At 38.5% G+C, this 21,768-nt stretch overlaps 1 protein-coding gene across 1 annotated transcript; it reads left to right on the forward strand.

Annotated features, from left to right (window-relative positions):
- Positions 1 to 2,195: 2,195 nt before the first annotated feature.
- Positions 2,196 to 20,803, forward strand: LOC115297088 (butyrophilin subfamily 3 member A2-like). Its single transcript, XM_029945543.1, is given in 11 exon segments — positions 2,196 to 2,433; positions 3,112 to 3,245; positions 3,792 to 3,951; positions 3,953 to 4,134; positions 16,519 to 16,800; positions 16,919 to 17,092; positions 17,442 to 17,462; positions 17,558 to 17,584; positions 18,408 to 18,434; positions 18,641 to 18,667; positions 20,140 to 20,803. Coding segments are annotated over 11 exon segments (1,764 nt in total). The 5' UTR covers positions 2,196 to 2,344; the 3' UTR covers positions 20,781 to 20,803.
- Positions 20,804 to 21,768: the final 965 nt, after the last annotated feature.

Genomic DNA, 21,768 nt, shown 5'->3' on the forward strand with positions numbered 1-21,768 from the left:
TTGCTAGAAAACAATTAAATGTCGTCTTTACATCCCTGAGTAGAACTTAGAATTATCTAAGTGACAAAATGATGTAAAGCAAAAGAAATTTCTGGACAGGTAAGGAATCTGAAGTTTCCCCCTCACAAGGCTTCTCTTATGCAAGGAGGGAAGGTTGTAGGTTGGGACTCAGGGGCTTGGAGCAGGGAGAAGGCTTGGCGATACATCTTACGCCGTTTACTCCACTTTGAGTGGTGACTGTTATCTGGGTTGAAGTAAGGTGGAGAGACAGGAGACTTGGCAGATGTTGTCTATTGCAGTCGGCTACCTAGAAATGGAGGAGGAGCCACATGCCGACTTGATGAGTTTTTCTTTTTATGGTAGCCTCTCCCAATAGAGCAGTTGCCTCCGAGGGAAACCGTGTGGCTTTTCTGTGGTAGTGACTTATTTCATACATTTAAATTCAAGTTTCGTTCATATTCATGTCGAATCCCTGACTGTTCAGAAAATGTAAATCCAAATCTCTATTGAGATTACATATATGTAAGCAAGTTTTAAAAAGAATACTTGAAATAAGCGGATATGTTGGTATTTGTACCTGCAAAAGTTCTGGGACCCCCAGCACAGTGGAGGACGGAGTTAGATAAGTGTCTCACTGGGTCTTTTCTACTAATCCATGTTAATTGCCTGCAATGGATGTATATTAATCAAAAATTAAGAGAAATTCTTAGATCTCACAAAGTCATAAAGGTTTGATATAGCATAGTTTATATAACTTAAAACTTCTATAACTTCATTTATATGTTCTATAATAGTTCTGTTCATTTCTTTTTTTTAATTTTTAAATGTTTTTATTTATTTTTGAGAGAGAGAGAGAGAGAGAGAGAGAGAGAGAGAGAGAGAGAGAGAGAGTGACAGCATGAGCAGGGGAGGGTCAGAGAGAGAGGAAACACAGGATCTGAAGACAGGCTCCAGGCTCTGAGCTAGCTGTCAGCACAGAGCCCGACGCGGGGCTCGAACCCATGAACTGTGAGATCATGACCTCAGCTGAAGCCGGAAGCTTAACCGACTGAGCCACCCAGGTGCCCCAGCTCTGTTTATTTCTGACTAAATTAGAACTTAAATTTCTTTTTGAGTTCCCAACTGATTTTGCATTTTTAAATCCAACTGTACACTACTAGCACCATCCAGAAGGCTGTGTCATTACTAAACATATTTGAAAGGGCAATTTTGTTACTTTGAATAATTTCTCTGAATGTCATATTTTTTAAATTAATAGTGCCACATCCACAACTGATTAGAATATGTCTGGCTTGTATTTATTTCTTGTTCTCTATTTCTCTTATAAACCATATATAGATGTTCAATCTGAGACAAAGCGTTTAAAAAATGTAAATTATAGTTTTTAAAAGTTTTTTAGTCTCTAACTCAGAATTTCTTTTGTCATTCTGGGTAAGAAACAATTATTCTAGAATTCATAGAACTTAAAGGATCTTCAAAACAAAAATGATTTATGTAGACAGGGGACAGTAATCTCGTCCTTACCTCTTCCATTATATATATCATTGAAGGAAGATGAAAATCACAGAGGATCACTTGGGAAATTTTATACTGTTTTTCTTTTATCCTTGTTGAGATGGATAAAATCCAGATGTTAGTAGAGAAAGTTTCTGTCTGGGAGAAGAGTGTGAATGTGCCCAAGTCTTCTCAGTTCCCTGCCTAATGGAATGAGGGGTTTAAGTGAAAAATAAAAATTCATCATCAGAATGGCAGATATGTTATGGTGAATGAGCAAATATTAAAATAAAAACTGCTAACAACTAACACATAACTTATAAGTTATTGACACTCTTCTAAGTGCTTTACATACATTCATGTACTCTCCACACAAAACAGGGCACATACTATTATCCAACCCATTGTCACATGAGGAAACTGAAGCACAGAGAGGTTGTGTAACTTGCTTTAAGTCATAAGCTGTAAATAGCCTCGCCAGGATGTTAACTCAGATAGTCAAGTTCTAATATCTATGCTATTAACCTAGACAATATATTTCTCAGAAAAAATGAAATGACTTGCTTTTGATCCTGTCTATATTTTGTAAGTGTGTAATCATTAGATTTATTGAACATAACAGGTCAAAGTCTTCTTTCCTTATTTTACTTTCGGTTTTGAGTGTGTCACAGTCATCAAAGAGAAGTGTACTGCCGAGAGATTCCTGTGCAGGGGCTGTCTTTCTCCCAGTTGTCTGAAGCCCCTTAAAAAACAATCCCAGGCTTCCTCCTAGACCCCATGTTTTGCAAAGTCTGACCTCTTGACATCTTGAAAATACCTGTTGGCAGCCAAAAGCAGGTAACTGGGAGGAATGGAACAGAGAATTTTTTCCTGGTGCCTGTGGCCTGAGTCTGAGAAGTTTCAGAATGCCTTCATTTCTGTAAGAAGAACTTCAAAGATGTAAGTCTCACATTTTTGGGGGGTGATGGGCAAGAAAGAGGGAAGTGAGAGCATCTGGGCAAGGATCCTAAGGGCTGACATATAGGAATGTGGTAGGGGTTTGGCCATGAGGGGGAATGGAACTTGTTGAAGCCAGATTAATGTTTTTGCTAAAGCCATCTCTTTCTGTGGTTGCTCATTGCCTCTCCTCTGTCTCTTTGTCACTGGACAAAATGCTCTTGAGTTAGAGAAGAGTTTAGGGATTGTGGACAGATTTATCACTGCAGAACATGGTTGTTGAGATGAAGACTGTTTACTTGGAGGGGCACCTGGGTGACTTAGTCAGTTAAGCATCAACTCTTGATTTCAGCTCAGGTCATGGTCTCATCCTTTGTGGGATCAAGCCCCGTGTTGGGCTCCATGCTGAGCATGGAGCCTGCTTGGGATTCTCTCTCTCTCTCTCTCTGCTCCTCCCCCACTCCTCTCTTTCACAAAATAAATAAATAAACTTAAAAAAAGACTTTTTCCTTTGAAAAGGGAAACAAAAGTTCTCCTTTTGTGAGTGTTAAAGGCTTTCCTGATGTTCTCTGGAGACACTACAGCTGTTTGGAGCTTCTGGTGGACATTTCCTAGAATCATTGCAAACTGTCTTAGCTGTGACTTTTTTTTTTACCTTATGGATACCATTTTTGTCTTTAGCCCAGCTATTTTCAGGACCTTACTCTGTGTCATACTGTTGTCTGCTCTGGGAGAGATGGTGGGTTTCCTGGACTTCTTTCTGCTAAGAGATCTCTTCCCTACCCTACTTCTCCAGGTGTCCATGTGGGGCTCAGGTAAGAATATTTTATATTTTATATTCTTGGATTCTCTTATTCTCTGAACAGAAGGAGTAAATTACTCTATCACTATATGCCTGGTTTCATTCTAAATCATTTATATTGATATAATGATTTATCTGCCCATATGTGAGGGCAAATACCCATTATACAATTAGGTTAGAGAGAAAGACCAGGTGGAATTATTTCACTAATGTCTTATAATTCAATCAGGTCTCTGCTTCATGAAGAATGCATTTTCCTGATGCCCAAGACCTAATTAAAAACTCTGGTTTCATGATTTCTCAGTACTCATCCTTACTTTATAGAATTTCTCACCATTGCTATTAAAAATTATTTGTTTAATAAGAGATTACCCTATTGATTGGGTAGAGATACTCTTTGTCTTGTGCACTGCCATCTTCTTTCTGAATGTGTGCTGCAGAAAACTGGTGTATGAATGACAGAATATCTATGAGCTTCTACTAGGTCAAGAATGATGCTGTATTCCACAATGTCCAGACAGGCCGTTGATACTCTCTTCACTATGGCTCTATTCCACAGATTCGTTCTTGGTGATCAGCCCCTCAGAGCCAATTGTAGCCATGCTGGGCACGGACGCAATGCTGCCCTGTCATGTTTTCCCGGCCATGAGCGTGGAGAACATGGAGCTGCGGTGGCTCCGCTCCGAGTTCTCGGAGGCTGCGTCCGTATATCGAGATGGAGCAGGTCGGAGAACAGCTGGTGGATTTCAAAGGGAGAACAGAGCTGGTGAAAGACTACATCACTGAGGGAAGAGTGTCTGTGAGAATCTACAGTCTCCGGATCTCAGACAGTGGAATATACAAGTGTTTTTTTAAAAAAGGCAGTGACTTTCAAGAAGCCACTTTGGAGCTGAAGGTGATCGGTGAGTAATTATCTGAGAACACAAATCACTCTAAGGGAATGTAAGTGCTCTGCATTTGATTTCTGGGGAGGATGGTGAGCAGAACAGAGACAAAAAGGTAGATATTCTCAGAACTGGTCAACATCTTTGACACTGGATTTAACTTGCAATTCTCACAATCTATTTATACACTTATTGTGCTGTACTTTAATATTCAATGACTTCCATAAGTATCTACCATTAAAAAATAGATCATTTATTTCCCTGATATGTCTCTCCTCACACATTTTGAAGGAAGGCACCATGATTCCTTAAACATACCATTACCATCAGAGACCAGGGTCACAGCTGGCTGCTGTGATGGGCAGAGGTTCAGGTGGGAATGGCAGCAGGCGAGTCTTGAATGCAGTTTGGGAAAGTGGGGTCTGTGATAGGGTGGACTGGTATTGCAGAGAACGAAAGTTGTCATCGGAGAACTGAGGCCAGAAAATAACTGACACTCAGTGAGTAAGTGAAGCAGAAGTAGAGAAAACTGTTAACTGAGTAGCTTTTGGGAAATAAAAAAGCCCTGAAGTGAGAGACCTGTGTGAAAAGCCGAAATGGACTGAGGTCCGCAGGACATTCAATTGGCCACTATAAGTTTTAGCATCATTGGTGCTGTTTTATTTTTAATCACAATAAAATTATAACTCATTGTATCAAACTTCAACTATTCAGAATAATATAAATTGATAATGCTTTCTTTCCTTTCAGTATTCCTTTTTCTCCTCCAAAGTAACTATTAATACCAAATTACTCTATGTCCTTTTAGTTATTCCTCTGTTTTATATATTTATATAAAAATATTACTAATTATATACATTACAATTATATATTTTAATAGTAATATATATAATCTATTTATGTAACAGACCTTAATTTCTGTTCATAAACTAATCTTTTTTATTGTTTTTATTATTTGAGAGAGAGAGCGAGAGAGAGAGAGAGAGAGAGAGAGAGAGAGAGAGACAGCATGAGCAAGGGAGGGTCAGAGAGAGAGGGAGACACAGAATCCAGGCTCTGAGCCAGCTGTCTGCACAGAGCCTGACGTGGGGCTCGAACCCACGAGTTGTGAGGTCATGACCTGAGCCAAAGTCAGATGCTTAACTGCCACCCAGGTGCCCCATAAACTAATCTTTAAAATGTTTGTGTTAACTTGTTTAAATACAAAATTGAATCTTTGAGCCCCCAGCCAGTCAGGCTAGTATGAAGCTTTGTCTTAGTTGTTATTGTAGTTTCCTGCCCTTCTTTCTCTTGGGTAATTATTGTGCAAAATTCTTATGCAGCCCCAAAGCATTCAGGATTTAGCTCCAGTCTTGGGCCCTCACTGTTTCGTCTAGGCTGCTCATCATCCAGGGCTTTATTATTAATGATTTTGATGCTACCCTTCCAGAGCCCTGAAGATCTCTGTCCCTTTGTTAGGTTTTGAGACACTCCCCATTCACTCTATCAAAGCTTCTTCCATTACTGACGCGGACGCTAGCTCATCAACATTCTTCTCCCCACCCATATTTTACAATTGCTTTCACTCAACAACACAGCAAGAGAGTCGTCTTCTTCACTCAGTCCTGCTTTAAGACAGACAAATATCCCTGAAGCTGAAATATTACAGTTGGAATCAGGAGAGGGGGATGTTCAGAGGAAAACTCAAGTAACAGTTAATTCAGCACAGTTAACACATTAAAGTGTCAAGTAATTTTCGGTTCCATATACACATACTAATATTATTTAAAATATCTCATGATATATTTTTTCTCTAATTTGCCTTTTTCTTCTTTACAATATATGAGACAGATTATAAAAAAGTATATTCTTTAATGACTAAAATATTTTTATCATATAGAAATTCCATAATTTATATTAATATTAACTTTTTAATGAACATTGACAATTTTCAATTTTATATTATGGTATGGTAAACATAACAAAATACATGTATTTGCGTGAAAATCTCTATGCAGCAACATAAGTTGATATAAGATAAGCTTCTCAAACAATTAATTTTATAACTTATAATTTTTTAATGTTTATTTATTTTTGAGAGAATTATGAGTGGGGGAGGTATAGAGAGAGAGGAAGGCACAGAATCCAAAGCAGGCTCCAGGCTCTGAGCTGTCAGCATGGAGCCCAGGGTGGGGCTTGAACTCATGAACCATGAGATCATGACCTGAGCTGAAGTCAGACACCTAACCCACTGAGCCACCCAGGTGCCCCTATAACTTACAACCTTTTTAACTTGTACTTTAATACTTCCAGTTTTAGGATAAACGTAATGTCACTCTGACAGTCTAATAATTGTTCCAGTTAATACTCTTAAGAGTATTTATACTTTTGATGACACTGAATATTATATTTCTTTCTTTTTTTCATTCATATAAGTTGCTGAATTTATTTTTTAAAGTTTTTATTTCACTGTGCAGAAGATTTTTTTTAATGTTTTTTATTTATCTTTGAGAGACAGAGAGAGACAGTGCAAACAGGGGAGGGTCAGAGAGAGAGAGAGAAACGGGCTCCAGGCTCTGAGCTAGCCGCCAGCACAGAGCCTGACACAGGGCTTGAACCCACGAACCACGAGATCATGACCTGAGGCAAAGCCGGACGCTTAACCCACTGAGCCACCCAGGCGCCCCCCAGAAGAGTTTTTAAATGTAGTTCTAATAGTTTATTTTTGCTTTTGTTTCCCTTGCCTGAGGACACATAACTAGAAAAAAGTTGCTACAGTTGATGTCAAAGAAATTACTGCCTGTGTTCTGTTCTAGGATTTTTGTCATTTCAGGTCTCACAGTTAGGTCTTTAATCCATTGTGAATTTATTTTTGTGTATGGTGTAATAAAAGTACAGTTTCATTCCTTTGCAAGTTGCATCCAGTTTTTTGAATACCATTTGTTGAGGAGGCTGTCTTTTGCCCATCAGACATTCTTTGCTGCTTTATCAAAGATCGACCATTTAGTTGTGGGTTTACTTCTGGGTTTTCAATTCTGTTCATCGATCTATGTGTCCATTTTTGTGCCACACTATTTTGTTTAGGCAAGCTTTTGTTTTTGTTTTTGTAAGTAATATCTACACTTAACATGGGGTTCCAACTCATGAACTCATGACCTTGAGACCAAGAGTTGCATATTCTACTGACTGAACCAGCCAGGTTCCCTCAATAGCACTATACTGTTTTGATTCCTGTAGCTCTGGAATATAGTTTGAAGTCTGGAAGTGTGAAGCTTCCACCTTTGGTTTGCTTTTTTCAAGATGATTTCTTTGGTAATTTGAGGTCTTTTGTGGTTCCATACATATTTTAAAATTGTCTGTTCTGGTTCTTCCAACCATGAAGATGGAATGTCTTTCCATTACTTTATGTCATCTTGAATTTCTTTCATCAGTCTTTTATGGTGTTCAAAATATATGCCTTTCACCTCTTTTGTTAGGTTTATTCCTAGGTATCTTATTATTTTTGGTACAAGTGTAAATGGGGTTGTTTTCTTAATTTCCCTTTCTGCTGCTTCATCATTGGTATATAGAAATGCAACAGATTTCTGTATGTCAATTTTGGATCCTGTGACTTTACTGAATCTGTTTATCAGTTTTCTAATTTTTTGGTGGAGTCTTTCAGGTTTTCTTTTTTATAAATTTGTACGTTTATTTATTTCTTTAAAATTTTTAAATGTTTTTATTTATTTTTGAGAAAGAGAGAGCATGAGTGGGAGGGGCAGAAAGAGAGAAACACAGAATCTGAAGCAGGCTCCAGGCTCTGAGCTTTCAGCACAGAACGTGATGCGGAGCTCGAATCCATGAATGTGAGATCATGACCTGAGCCAAAGTTGGAGGCTTAACCGACTGAGCCACCCTGGTGCCCCAACATTTATTTATTTGTGTGTGTGTGTGTGTGTGTGTGTGTATGTGTGTGAGAGAGAGAGAGAGAGAGAGAGAGAGAGAGAGAGAGAGAGAGAGAATCTGAAGCAGACTCCAGAGTCTGAGCTGTCAGTACAGTCCAATGGGGGGCTCAAACCCAAGGACCATGAGATCATGACCTGAACTGAAGTCAGATGCTCAACTGACTGAGCCACCCAGGAACCCCAGCCAATTTTGGATTCCTTCTATTTCTTTTTATTTGATTGCTGTGGCTAGGATTTCCAGTACTAAGCTGAATAAAAGTAGCAAGAGTAGACATCCCTGCCTTGTTCCTGACTGTAGAGGAAAATCTCTCAGTGTTTCCCCATTGAGGATGATGTTAGCTGTATTTTTCATATAAGGTCTTTATTACACTGAGATATATTCTCTCTAAACCTACTTTGTCTAGGGTTTTGATCACGAATGGATGTTGTACTTTGTCAAATGCTTGTTCTGTATTTATTGAAATGATGAATGGTTCCTTTCCTTTGTTTTATTAATGTGGTGTATCATGGTGATTGATTTATGAATATTGAACCACTCTCACAGTCTAGGAATAAATCCCACTTGGTCATGATTCCGGAGGACGGGGGACCAGCCCACATACCCCCAGTCGAACGGTCCCTGAGTAGGTGGTTGGTGTCGGTGAACTATCTATAGGAAAGAAAGAAGACAGACAACGTGAATGGTGGTAAAGCCACACTTTACTAAGAAAGCCAGTGTCTTTTATGCCATAGGGATTACACATTTTTTTTTCTTTAATGAATACGTAGTTTATGGTCCTTGAAAAAGTAAAAACATGCTCTGGGAAGGATCATTTTTTATCACAGAAGAGAGAACAGCCGTGAGAACAGAAGTAAAAAAACAGGAATGAGGGAGTCTGTCTCTCAAAGAATCTTCTTTTCTTCAAGGCCCTTTAGCAGTTATGTTTGGGCAAGACGCTTATTATCCCAAAAGTTAATTTTAGACAGAGGATTGTGTTTGCCCCAACAGCAGGCAATGAGCTGGGAACAGAAATAATGTAAGGGAAAGCTGGTGTCACTAACTGACCCAAGTTGATTCAAAACTAAAGGTATATGCCTTTTTGCTTTTGCAAAGCAATGAGAAAAATCATAGACAGGTTGAACAGAAGCCACATGTGCAGCCCAGGAGGCCAAATGTTGTTTCACAGTCTTTCCACTTGTTCCACAACTTCCCAAATTTTTTCTCCTGTGTCCCGGAGGCCTGGCCATCAACAGTCGCTCTGCGGGAGGTTTTCTGGCCTGCTGGGCCCCAACACATGATGAATTATTTTTTTAAATGTATTGTTGGATTTGGTTTGCTAGTATTTTACTGAGAATTTTTGCATCTATGTTCATCAGATATATGGGCCCATAGTTCTTTTTTTGGTAAAGTCTTTATCTGGTTTTGGTATGGAGGAAATTCTGGCCTCATAGAATGAAATAGAAAGTTTTCCTTCTATTTGTGTTCTTTTTTGGAATAGTTTGAGAATAGGTATTAGCTCTTCTTTAAACATTTGATAGAATTCACCTTGTTCTTGACTTTTGTTTGTTGGGAGTTTCTTGATTACTGATTCAATTTCTTTGCTGGCTAACTGTTCATTTTCTATTTTTTACTATTCCAGTTTTGGTAGTTTATATTTCTCCAGGAATTTATCCATTTTTCCCAGGTTGTTCAATTTGTTGGGATATAGTTTTCATAATACTATTTTATAATTGTATTTCTGTGGTGTTGGTTGTTATTTCTCTCTTCTCGTTTGGCTATAGGTTTGTCAATTTTATTAATTTTTTTCAAGGAAACTGTTCCTGGTTTCATTGATCTGTTCTATTGTTGTTGTTTTTAGTTTCTGTTTCATTCATTCCTGCTCTGTTTTTTACTATTGCCTTCCTTTTATTGCTTTTAGGATTCATTTTTTGTTCTTTCTCTAGCTCCTTAATGTGTATGGTTAGGTTGTTTATTTGAGGTTTTTTGATTGTTTGCTTCTTTAGTTAGCTTGTACTGCTATAGACTTCCCTCTTAGGACTGCTTTGGCTGCACCCCCAAAATTTCAGACCATCATGCTTTCATTTTCATTTGTTTCCATACATGTTTTTTATTTCTTCCTTGATCTCCTGGTTGGCGCATTCTTTGTTTAGTAGCATGTGGTTTCACCTCCATGTATTTGTGGTCTTCCCAGACTTTGTCTTACATATGACTTCAAGTTCTATTGGGTCACGGTCAGAAAAGCTGGATGGTGTGATTCCAATCTATTCGTATTCGTTGAGGCCTGATTTGTGACCTAATATGTGATCTATTCTGGAGAATTTTCCATGTGCACTTGAAAAAAATGTGATTATGCTATTTTAGGATAGAATGTTCTGAATATATTTGTTAAGTCCATCTGGTCCAGTGTGTCAATTAAAGTCATTACATCCTTATTGGATTTCTGTTTAGAATTTTGGTCCCCTGCTATTATTGTATTATTATTAATGTGTTCCTTTGTATTTGTTATAGTTTTATGTATTTGAGTGCTCCCATGTTGATTGCATAGATATTTACAATTATTAGTTCTTGTCGCATTGTCCCCCTTACTATAATACACTGCCCTTCCTTATCTCTTGTTACAGTCTTTCTTTTAAAGTCTAGTTTGTCCCATATAAGTATTGCTACTATGGCTTTCTTTCGACATTCATTTGCATGATAAATATTTCTCCATCTCTTCACTTTCAATCTGCAGGATGGAAAGAACTAATAAAATTCAGCCCTTCTCCTTTTCTAAGCCAATGGCTTTGAGGAAACATTTTTCCCATGTGTTCTCCTGTGTGCTGCTCTCTCCCACGCCCTTTTCCATGATCATGGCTCCCTTCCCTTTATGGTACTGTGATCCTTTTCTTCCCTAAATCATGTCTACACCTCCTAAATTATTCGATGTGACACTTCTATCCCTTTATTTGTGGAGTTTGTTCCTTCAGTCCTCAGGTTGATTTCTGGGGTATTTAGAAAGATTTCATAGGTATATAGTTATATGGTTGTGTTCATGGGATGAGGTGAGCTAAGGTCTTCCTACTCCATAGCATCTTCGTCTTTCCAATGGAAGTTTGTACCTCTTAATCCCCTTTACCTACTTCTCCCACCCCAAACTCCCTTCTCCTCTAGCAACTGCCAGCATGTTCTCTGTATTTATAAATTTGTTTTTGATGTTTTTAAAAATAGTTTATTGTCAAATTGGTTTCCATATAACACCCAGTGCTCTTCCCCAGAAGTGCTTTCCTCCATTATCACCACCTCCCTTCCCCCTCCCCCTCCCCTTTCAACCCTCAGTTCATTTTCAGTATTCAGTGGTCTCTCAGGTTTTGCGTCCCTCTCTCTCCCCAACTCTCTTTCCCCCTTCCTCTCCCCATGGTCTTCTATCAGGTTTCTCCTGTTCTCCTGTTAGATCGATGAGTGCAAACATATGGTATCTGTCCTTCTCCACCTGACTTATTTCACTTAGCATGACACCCTCGAGGTCCATCCACTGAGATACCACCTCACGCCAGTCAGAGTGGCTAAAATGAACAAATCAAGAGACTATAGATGCTGCCGAGGATGTGGAGAAATGGGCACCCTACTACACTGTTGGTGGGAATGTAAACTGGTGCAACTGCTCAGGAAAACAGTATGGAGGTTCCTCCAAAAGCTATCTATAGAACTCCCTTATGACCCAGCAATAGCACTGCTAGGGATTTACCCAAGGGATACAGAAGTGCTGACACATAGGGGCACATTTACTCCAATGTTAATAGCTGCACTGTCAACAATAGCTAAATCATGGAAATTGCCTAAATGTCCATCACCTGATGAATGGATCAAGAAAATGTGGTACATATATACAATGGAGTATTACATGGTAATGAAAAAGGATGTAATATGGCCATTTGATGTTTTGTTTTTAGATTTTATATATGTAAGTGAAAGCATATGAAAAAGTTTAGAAGTATTATATAATCTCAACTGTCAACATTATCTTTTATGTCTTTTTAGATTTTTAGTACTCTTAGATATACACCCGTAACATAAACATCACAGAAATATTTTACCTTCTTTTCTCCTAATATCTCTTCGATAAAAAATTGAAATGTAACATACACAGAGAATTTACTACTGATTTTATTTTTTAATTAAAAAATTTTACTGCTTATTTATTTTTGATAGAGATATACACAGAATGTGAGATGGGGAGGCATAAAGAGAGAGGAACACACAGAATCTGAAGTAGGCTACAGGCTCTGAGCTGTCAGCACAGAGCCCAATGCAGAGCTTGAACCCACAAATGGTGAGATCATGACCTGAGCTGAAGCTGGATGCTTAACCAACTGAGCCACCTTGGTGCCCCTATTTTTTATTTTTTTACATGTTTATTTATTTATTTATTTAGAGAGATTTCACAAGTCCAAGAAGGGCAGAGAGAGAAGGAGAGAGAGAATCACAAGCAAACTCCATGCTCAGTGCAGAGTCCAGTGTGGGGCTCAATCTCACGACTATGAGATCATGACTGGAGATGAAATCAAGAGTTGGACACCTAACTGACTGAGCCACCCAGGCACCCCACTACTGTTTTTAAATGTATAGTTTAATGGATATTCACAAAATGAATACACCTGAGAAATCAGCACCCAAATCAAGAAACAGGGCTTAATTAGAATGCAGGAAAATCTGTTTTCCCTTTTATGTTATGATTTTTATTTCTAACCTCATTGATTAGTTGTTGTCTGTTTTTGAATTTCACATACATGGGCTCTTTTGTGTCTGGCTTTTTGTTTTGCTCAATGTTATGTTTGTGAATTTTGCCATGTGGTTACTTACATGTAGTTATAGTTCATTTATGTACATCTTTTATTGTTTTGCTTTTTACATTTAAACTTTAATCTATATAAATATTATTTTGGAGGCACCTGGATGGCTCAGCTCGTTAAGCATCTGATTCTTGATTTCAATTCAGGTCATGATCTCATGGTTCATGAGTTTGACCCTCACATTGGGTCCTGTGCAGTGCAGAACTTCCTTGAGAATTTTCTCTTTCTTCCTCTCAGCTCCTCTCCTGCATGCATGCACACATGTGCTCTCTCTCTCTTTCTCTCTAAAAGTAAACAAATAAACATTAAAAATTAAATATTATTTGGTATTAAAGTTTGTAGAATGCTCAAATATTTGTTCCTATCTCTGAACTGTTAGCAAATGGTACATTCAGATGGCAAAACAGGCACATGAAACGATGCTCAGCATCACTCATCATCAGGGAAATACAAATCAAAACCACACTGAGATACCACCTCACGCCTGTCAGAGGGGCTAAAATGAACAGATCAAGAGACTATAGATGCTGGCGAGGGTGTGGAGAGACCGGCACCCTCCTACACTGTTGGTGGGAATGTAAACTGGTGTAGCCGCTCTGGAAAACAGTGTGGAGGTTCCTCAAAAAACTATCCATAGAACTCCCCTATGACCCAGCAATAGCACTGCTAGGGATTTACCCAAGGGATATAGAAGTGCTGATGCATAGGAGCACATGTACCCCAATGTTCATAGCAGCAATGTCAACAATAGCCAAAATATGGAAAGAGCCTAAATGTCCATCACCTGATGAGTGGATCAAGAAGATGTGGTCTATATATACAATGGAGTATTACATGGCAATGAGAAAGAATGAAATCTGGCCATTTGTAGGAAAGTGGATGGACCTCGAGGGTGTCATGCCAAGCGAAATAAGTCAGGTGGAGAAGGACAGATACCATATGTTTGCACTCATAGGTCTAACAGGAGAAACCTAATGGAGGACCATGGGGAGGGGAAGGGGGAAAGAGAGTTGGAGAGAGAGAGGGACCCAAATCATGAGAGACTATTGAATACTGAGAACGAACCAGGACTGAAAGGGGAGGGGGAGGGGGGGACGTGGGTGATGCTCATGGAGGGGGGCACTTGTGGGGAGAAGCACTGGGTGTTGTATGGAAACCAATTTGACAATAAATTATTATAAAAAAATTTTAATTAAAAAAAGAAAATCTGTACCAATTTACAGATGCATATTTTCCATAAACTACAGATAGCCAGGCAAATTATAAATTATCTATGTGTTCATAATGATTTACCTGTCCACTTCTTTAAGTATATCATAGTATTTCTATCTCTAAACCTTATTCCTTGACAAGATAAACTTCTTAATTTTAATTTTTTTTCATTTTTTAGTGTGTTAGGCCTATCTTCAATTAATAGTTCTCATTTTATTTTATCTGACACGATATCTATAAGCTTATTTTATCCATCTTCTTTGTGTATAACTTTAATAAGAAGAATCCAGATCCATTAGGTCTTGAAGGAAATAGTGAGAAACTCTCCAGTCATATTACAGTGATCCCACTCTATTATCCTCTAAGTAGGAAGTCAAAGTTTTTCACAGTTTCGGATATAATCTTACAGAAGTCATGCCATTTTTCAGTACCTTTCCCATATTTTATTCACTGATGGTTATTAAGACAAGTCTAACCTTTAGAAGCGGTTGGTTGATTATAGAGATACATTTATCTTCCATTCAGTTAAACTTTGCCTAGTACAGCTGCTTCTATACTCAGGAATGGCCAACCCTTCCTGTTCTTTCTCAACACAGGTAGTTTTTGCTTATTTCAACTTGGAACTTCAATGGTTCTATTTTTCCAGAAAGTACAAGGTCTATTTTGTCTATTAGTATTTGCTTCCTAGGCTTTGACCTGCTGCATTTTGCCCATGACTAGTTTCCTTTTTTCTCTGTGATATTTTTTTTTTATTTCTTCTTAACTTTCTTTTTTTTTAATTTTTAAAAGATAGTTATTTAAATTCAAGTTAGTTAACATACATTGTAGTATTGGTTTCAAAAGTAAAACCCAGTGATTCGTCACTTACATATGACACCGAGTGATCATCCCAACAAATCCCCTCCTTAATGCCATCATCCATTCATCTCATCTCCCCACCCACGTCCTCTCTAGTAACCCTCAGTTTTCTCTGTATTTAAGAACCTCTCGTGGTTTCCCTCCCTCTCTGTTTTTATCTTATTTTTCTTTTTTTCCCTACATTCATCTGTTGTGTTTCTTAAATTCCACACATGAGTGAAATCCTATATTTGTCTTTCTCTGAAGGACTTCTTTCATTTGGCATAATACACTGTATAGTTATATCCACATTGTTGCAAATGACAAGATTTCATTCTTTATAATCACCAAGTAGTATTCCATTGTATATACATAAACCACATATTCCTTATCCATTCTTCAGTTGGTGGACATTTGGGCTCTTTTCTTACTTTCCTTTTCTTATTAAATTAAGTTTTAATTTTAATTCCAACATAGTTAACATGCAGTGTTATATTAGCTTCAGGTGTGCAGTATAGTGATTCAACAATTCGTCACTACTCAGTGTTCATCATGATAAGTATACTCTTCAATCTCCTTCATCTTTCTCACTCATCCACTCCACCTCCCTTCTCATTACCATCAGCTTATTCTCTATAGTTAAGAATGTTTTCCTCATGAGTAGTTTTACTCACTTCTATTCATTTCCTTTGTTCAAGAGAGTTGGCAGCTCCCTCAAGCAATTCTGAATATTTTCTTTTAGTTGCTTTCTTTTTTTAGAAGTGTGTCTTTCCCAGGCAAATCAGGACGCTGGAAGTAAAAATTAATAGTTGCATTATAATTTTTATCCAAAAAAGACAATGTCTCTGAGCTTTATAATATATTCCCTATATCTGAGGAATTGGAGTAGGAGTAAAAAGATCCATACCATAAGATAAGTTTAAAAAGGACAAAACAATATATAGCCTTAGAAACCAGGATAGCCATTCTTCTCAAAGAGACAGTGGATTCTTCTAGCATTCTAGTAGTGTAATGTTTTAATATGGGTGCTGGTGACATGGATCCATTAGTAGACCCAACCTGTGCAAAGTTTAAAAGGAGAAGTGGTGGAGGGAAAAGAAATAAATGAGAGTGGAAAAGTAAAAAACATTGACTCCTTCATGTAATCATTTCAGCTATCTCCATCTTTTAGATATTCTCTACTTAGAGGAAGAAAATTTGGAAAACATTACAAAATGAGATTGTTTAAGGAAGTGGTTACAAGACTCAGTTTAATCACAGAAAGGTAGTTGTCCTACAGACTTCAGTAAGTGGAATGAATAGGTCTAGATATATTGGTATTTTCCTGAAAGAACTTAACATTGGTAAAATTTACTCTTTTTTTCCCTTCTATGGCCAATTGCAGATTTGACTGGGTGACAAAATATGATAGGCATCAGTATGAAGTCCTAATATCAGTTTTAAATCTCTTGAGATTTGACTACAATTACCCATTTATCTCATTAAAGAAACAAATAAACCCTCTCCTCCCACCAAGAATGATGGTGTTTTGTCCATATCCCCACACTGGTGTTACTGTATAAATTAGGGACTTCTGGATCAAAGGTGTCGGGTCTCAAATGAATGACTATCTCCTCTCCAGGTGTGGGTTCTGGTCCTCGTGTTTTCATGGTGGGTCCAGAAGATACAGGAATAAGACTGACTTGCACAGGCAAAGGGTGGTTTCCCCAGCCTGAGGTACAATGGAAAGATGCAACGGGAGAGAAGATATCATCTCTCTCTGAGGTTGAGACCCAAGATGACGAAGGGTTGTTTCAAATAGAGGCATCCCTCATTGTAAGAGACCGCTCAAAGAGAGAAGTGTCCTGCTCCATGAAGAACCCCTTCTTTGGACAAGAGCAGGTGGAAACTATTTCTATCCCAGGTCAGTGTTGCTCATTTGGGGGACAGGATAGGGGAAAGGAGAAGCTACTTAAGAGTTAGGATCAAATAAGATTGCCTGCTATACGTTTTTAATCAGGTCTTTGGGACCTCTGTATCAGAATCCTTCTTCCCTAGGGCCTCTCCTTGGATGGCAGCATTTGCTGGGACTTTTCTCATACTTGGGATATTCCTGGGTGCTGCTATGTTTTGGGCCTGGAAAGAACGACAGGAGAAGAAGAGAGCATGGGAAGCTCAGAAAGAAAAAGACAAAGAAAAAGAAAATAAAACTAAAGGTAAAACTGAATCAGATCTGGTGAGATCTGTGAACTTATCAGTTTGTTAGCTATATATATGGATAGCATCTGTTGGGACATAGACACTGGAGTGTACTTAGAGTCCCAAGACCTCCAGTAAGACATGGAGCCTAGGATCTTCATGAGAAAAATGTTATAATAAAGCCTAATGGAGAGAGACAATTCATGGATATAAACATGGCGTTAGAAAAAAATGGTCACAATAATTCTCAATTAAGGTGAATTTCTTGATCTAGGTATATGGAAGTAGCATTCAGGACCTCAGTTTAGGAAACATAGCCTGGTTTTTTTTTCTATAAAATGTTTTGTTATTTTCTTCCCTTTTTAGAATTGCTTGAGAAAGAGCTTGGTAAGTTTTCCATTTTCCTTTGCTCTAGTAGAAGAAATAAAGCCCTTACTCCATGCTGTGTACTTTGCATCTCACAAGCTGTTATTCCTTTTCAGAAAGAAGAAAGGAATTATATCAACAAGGTAAGTTAGTCCACGTTGTGGTTGGACTAGTCATCTCACATGTCTGTCTGTTCTGATCATCTCCTATGCACTTGCTAGTGAAGAACGGATCCACCACCCTAATTTGGATAAGATGGTTAGACACCTGACAGCCAACACTGGGCATATGAGCTTAACAGCAGTTTATTAATCACCTATATTCACATCCTGGGGGAGGAGGACAACGCAAGTCATGCAGGACCACATGGGGGTTGCACTTGGGAACAGGGTGAACCAGCAGAGGTTGAGGGAAACAGGCTTTTTAGTAACAACAAGATAAAGTGCTACTGGGCTCCATGGAAGTGTATGATTGGCTTGTCCGCGTAACTCTCTAAGCTGATAAGAAGGTGAAGGAAGGCCATTAGGTTGAGGACCAGGTGAGATTCAACTGGCTTGACTGATAGGAGAATTAGTTCAACATGGAGCTTTTCCTGCTGGACGGAGGCACGTCTGATGAGAGCAGGGGGGCTTACAGGCATTTAGAGCTCTGTGAGGTTCAAAGATGCTGAAGCAGCACATGACGTTTTAGGCTTTACAATACACTCTCACAATTCAAGTATATCTTCTCCTTCTCCCAAAATAATCAGAACCTCCTATTCTATCACAGATATGTTAGTGGAATGTGGAAAATGTGAGAATTAGAACAGAAGACTAAAGAAGACAAATAGCCCAGAAAACTGTCATTGAGGTGATGAATACAAAAAGATAGCACTATTATAAATTTTCATATCTCATGTGGTGGTAGCAATTTAATACTCTGAAGTGAAGATCCTATGGATGAGAGAATCTAATTTCTTTATTTCAGACTGGAGAAAAGCAAAGTTATATGCTGGTGAGTAACATGTCTTGGGACTTGAGGCACCCCATAATTTCATGAGGCATTTATAGAGAATTTTTTAGAGATATGATATATTCTGGAAAACTGATTTTGAATGTGGGAGTCCAAAAAATACAGGAGATCAGGGTAAATAAGGCACACCACTAGGTGGGCAGATATGTTCTTGATGTATTTTCCCATATGCATTTTTTTCTTTTTAGACTGGAGAAAAGAACAATTTGAAACAGGTGAGTGACATTATTATTTTGGCCCACACAATCTTCTCTATACAAATGGGAAAATCCTGCACTTATATAAACTCTCAATAAAACCTGGTTGGCTTTTCATTTCATGGCTTTCAGTTCAATCTCACTCTCATGCTAAAATATGAACAGATTTCTTACTTTTCTGATATCATTCATGCATTCAGCATTAACTTGTAGAACTACTTATTCAGGGCCAAATAAAAAAAGCATATCTGATCTCTGATTTCATGGAAAAGTACATGTACAACTTGTAATGAAAGTTATGAAAGAATAGGAGGTATCTCTGAGAAAAAACATGGTGGATTAAAGAAATTTCCCTGAGGAAGAAATTTTTAATCTGGAACTTAGTGATATGATGGGTTTACTCATGTGAATGACATTGCAAGAGAAGTTCAGTGAGAAGGAAGTCTATTACACCAGCCTAAGACAGGGTATAGCTCATTGTATCCCAGCGTAAGTGGAAAACCATCTTAGAATCTTTCCAGAATTATTAGTTGATTATCAGTTTCTAGTACATGTTGTTTTACTCTGAATATCTCTGCATTCACAAATGTTTCCCAGTTAATTTAATCATCCAAGAATTAAAGCACATTCTAGTATTCCCACATATAATTCTTATGAGAACAATTCTAAGTATTGAAGATGTTTGATTTGAGAAGAAACAGATTAATTACTGCTGGTACTGGTACTATTGCTGCTATTACTACTGGTATTAGTGTTACTATAACTATTGGAAACTAAAAAAGTTACCAAATGTTCATCATGGGCAAGACCTAGTTCTGATTTCTCTACACAAAATGTTGTTTATTTCTCACAATAGTCCTATGTGGAGGTATCATAATTGCATCCATCATTACAAGGGTCAAGTGAAGCTGAGAGAAACAAAGTAATTTCAAGGTTGCACTTACTAAAGACAGAGTGATTATCAAAATTCAGATCTTTCTGACTACAGAGCCTAGGATTTCAATCATTAAAAATCTAATAAGAGTGCATGAGAAGTGGGTGACTTAATTATTACATAATAAATGATACCAGATGAATATGATACCAAAGAAGCTTAAATGAAAGTTGATACACTGTGATTGGAATATGACAGGGCCTAATTATTAAGAGCAAGCATTAAAGTGACAGACATTTGAGGGAAGATGGAGGGACTCCATCCTGAAATACCTGAATCTGGGGATCTTCAGATTAGACAGGCAGTCCTCTTGGCTAGATGGTCTCAGCCCATCTGAAACAAATGGATACCGAAGGCCATCCAGCCCTGGCCTTCTATGATATACACATACATCTCCTATGGATGGACAAAAGGTAGAACATAAATTGTTTTACCTCTTCTTCTGTGGCTCTACTTCATATTTTCCTTCATTCTCCTTTCCTTGTATTTGTATCTTTCCTAAGACCAACCAGTATCCACTGTGGAATGACCTATTTTTCCCTGCCTGTGTCTGCAGTTGCCGTTACTCTGGATCCAGACAGAGTCCATCCCAACCTCAAACTATCTGAGAATAGAAAAAAAGTTTCTTTAATGGAAAATGCTCCTGAGAATTGTGATGCCTCAGTAAACCAAGGACCAGGGGAATCTGAAACCATCTTCAGTGTTCTGGGCCAGAACTGCTTTACCACAGGAAGACATTACTGGGAGATAGAAGTCAATATAGGTACAGAAGTTGGACCTGAAACTAGATGGGCTGTGGGTGTTTGCTCAGATACAGTGAATACAGATGGGTGGTTTGTAGAAAGTCCAGAGAAGGATGTATGGGTGATAGCATACAAGAAAGGAGTTCTCACCTCCCCACAAGGGTCTTTGTCCCTGAGGCAACATCCTCAAAGGATAGGAGTTTTCCTGGACTGGGAGGATGGGGATGTGTCTTTTTACAACATGGTTGGTGGGTCCCACATCTATTCCTTTTCTGGAATCACCTTCTATGGCACCCTCTGTCCTTATTTAAGCCTTCAGGGTGCTGGAACATCTCTGACCATCTGCTCAGCTTCAGGTTACACTGAAAATTATCCTAAGTCTTCTCCAAAGACTCATTTAAAGAGTTGTGATGTCGGTGTCCCCCAAGAAGCAAATCCTCTATTACGTCCATAAGAGGTGAAATCTCAGCACTTCTGCTGCCTCTGCTCAAGCTTTTTATAAGTATGTTCTCAAAGAAAACTGTCCCAGAGTGTCTAAGTGGCTCAGTTGGTTGTGTCCGACTTCAGCTCAGGTAATGATCCTACAGTTTTTGAGTTTGAACCCCATGTGGGACTCTGTGCAGACAACTCAGAGCCTGAAGCCTGTTTCAGATACTGTTACCCTCTCTCTCTCTGCCTCTCCCCCACTCACACTCTGTCTCTGTCTCTGTCTCTGTCTCTCTCTCTCTCAAAAATAAATAAACATTAAAACAAAACAAAACAAAACAAAAAAACAAGAAAGAAAGCTGTCCCTGTGTGGAGAGTAGGTCAGCTTCATTAGCTATATTTCAGCCCGTTTCAAAGAGAGAGGCAGAAAGGGATATGGAACAACTACAAAATGTCTGGGGGAGTTTCCTCTCACATTATTTTTGGGGAAATGTGGTGGCTTTTTGAGCAGCAAATTGTCACAAGAAAATCCCAACAAGCGCATGGCCTCTCTTCTGTTCTGGGACTCAAGGTGTGTTGAAGTAAATATTTTTAAAACTACATTTAAAGAGGGGTGCCTTTACAATATTCAGTAGTCTCTCATGTTTTGCGTCCCTCTCTCTCCCCAACTCTCTTTCCCCCTTCCCCTCCCCATGCTCCTCTGTTAGGTTTCTCCTGTTCTCCTGTTAGATCGATGAGTGCAAACATATGGTATCTGTCCTTCTTTGCCTGACTTATTTCGCTTAGCATGACACCCTCGAGGTCCATCCACTTTGCTACAAATGGCCAGATTTCATTCTTTCTCATTGCCATGTAGTACTCTATTGTATATATTTAGGGGGAGGGGGAGGGGGAAGGGAGGTGGTGGTAATGGAGGACGGCACTTGTGGGGAAGAACACTGGGTGTTATATGGAAACCAATTTGACAATAAACTATTAAAAAAAAGAGGGGTGCCTGTGTGGCTCAGTTGGTCAAG

This window comes from Suricata suricatta, chromosome 7 (assembly GCF_006229205.1).
Source record: "Suricata suricatta isolate VVHF042 chromosome 7, meerkat_22Aug2017_6uvM2_HiC, whole genome shotgun sequence".
Taxonomy (NCBI): domain Eukaryota; kingdom Metazoa; phylum Chordata; class Mammalia; order Carnivora; family Herpestidae; genus Suricata; species Suricata suricatta.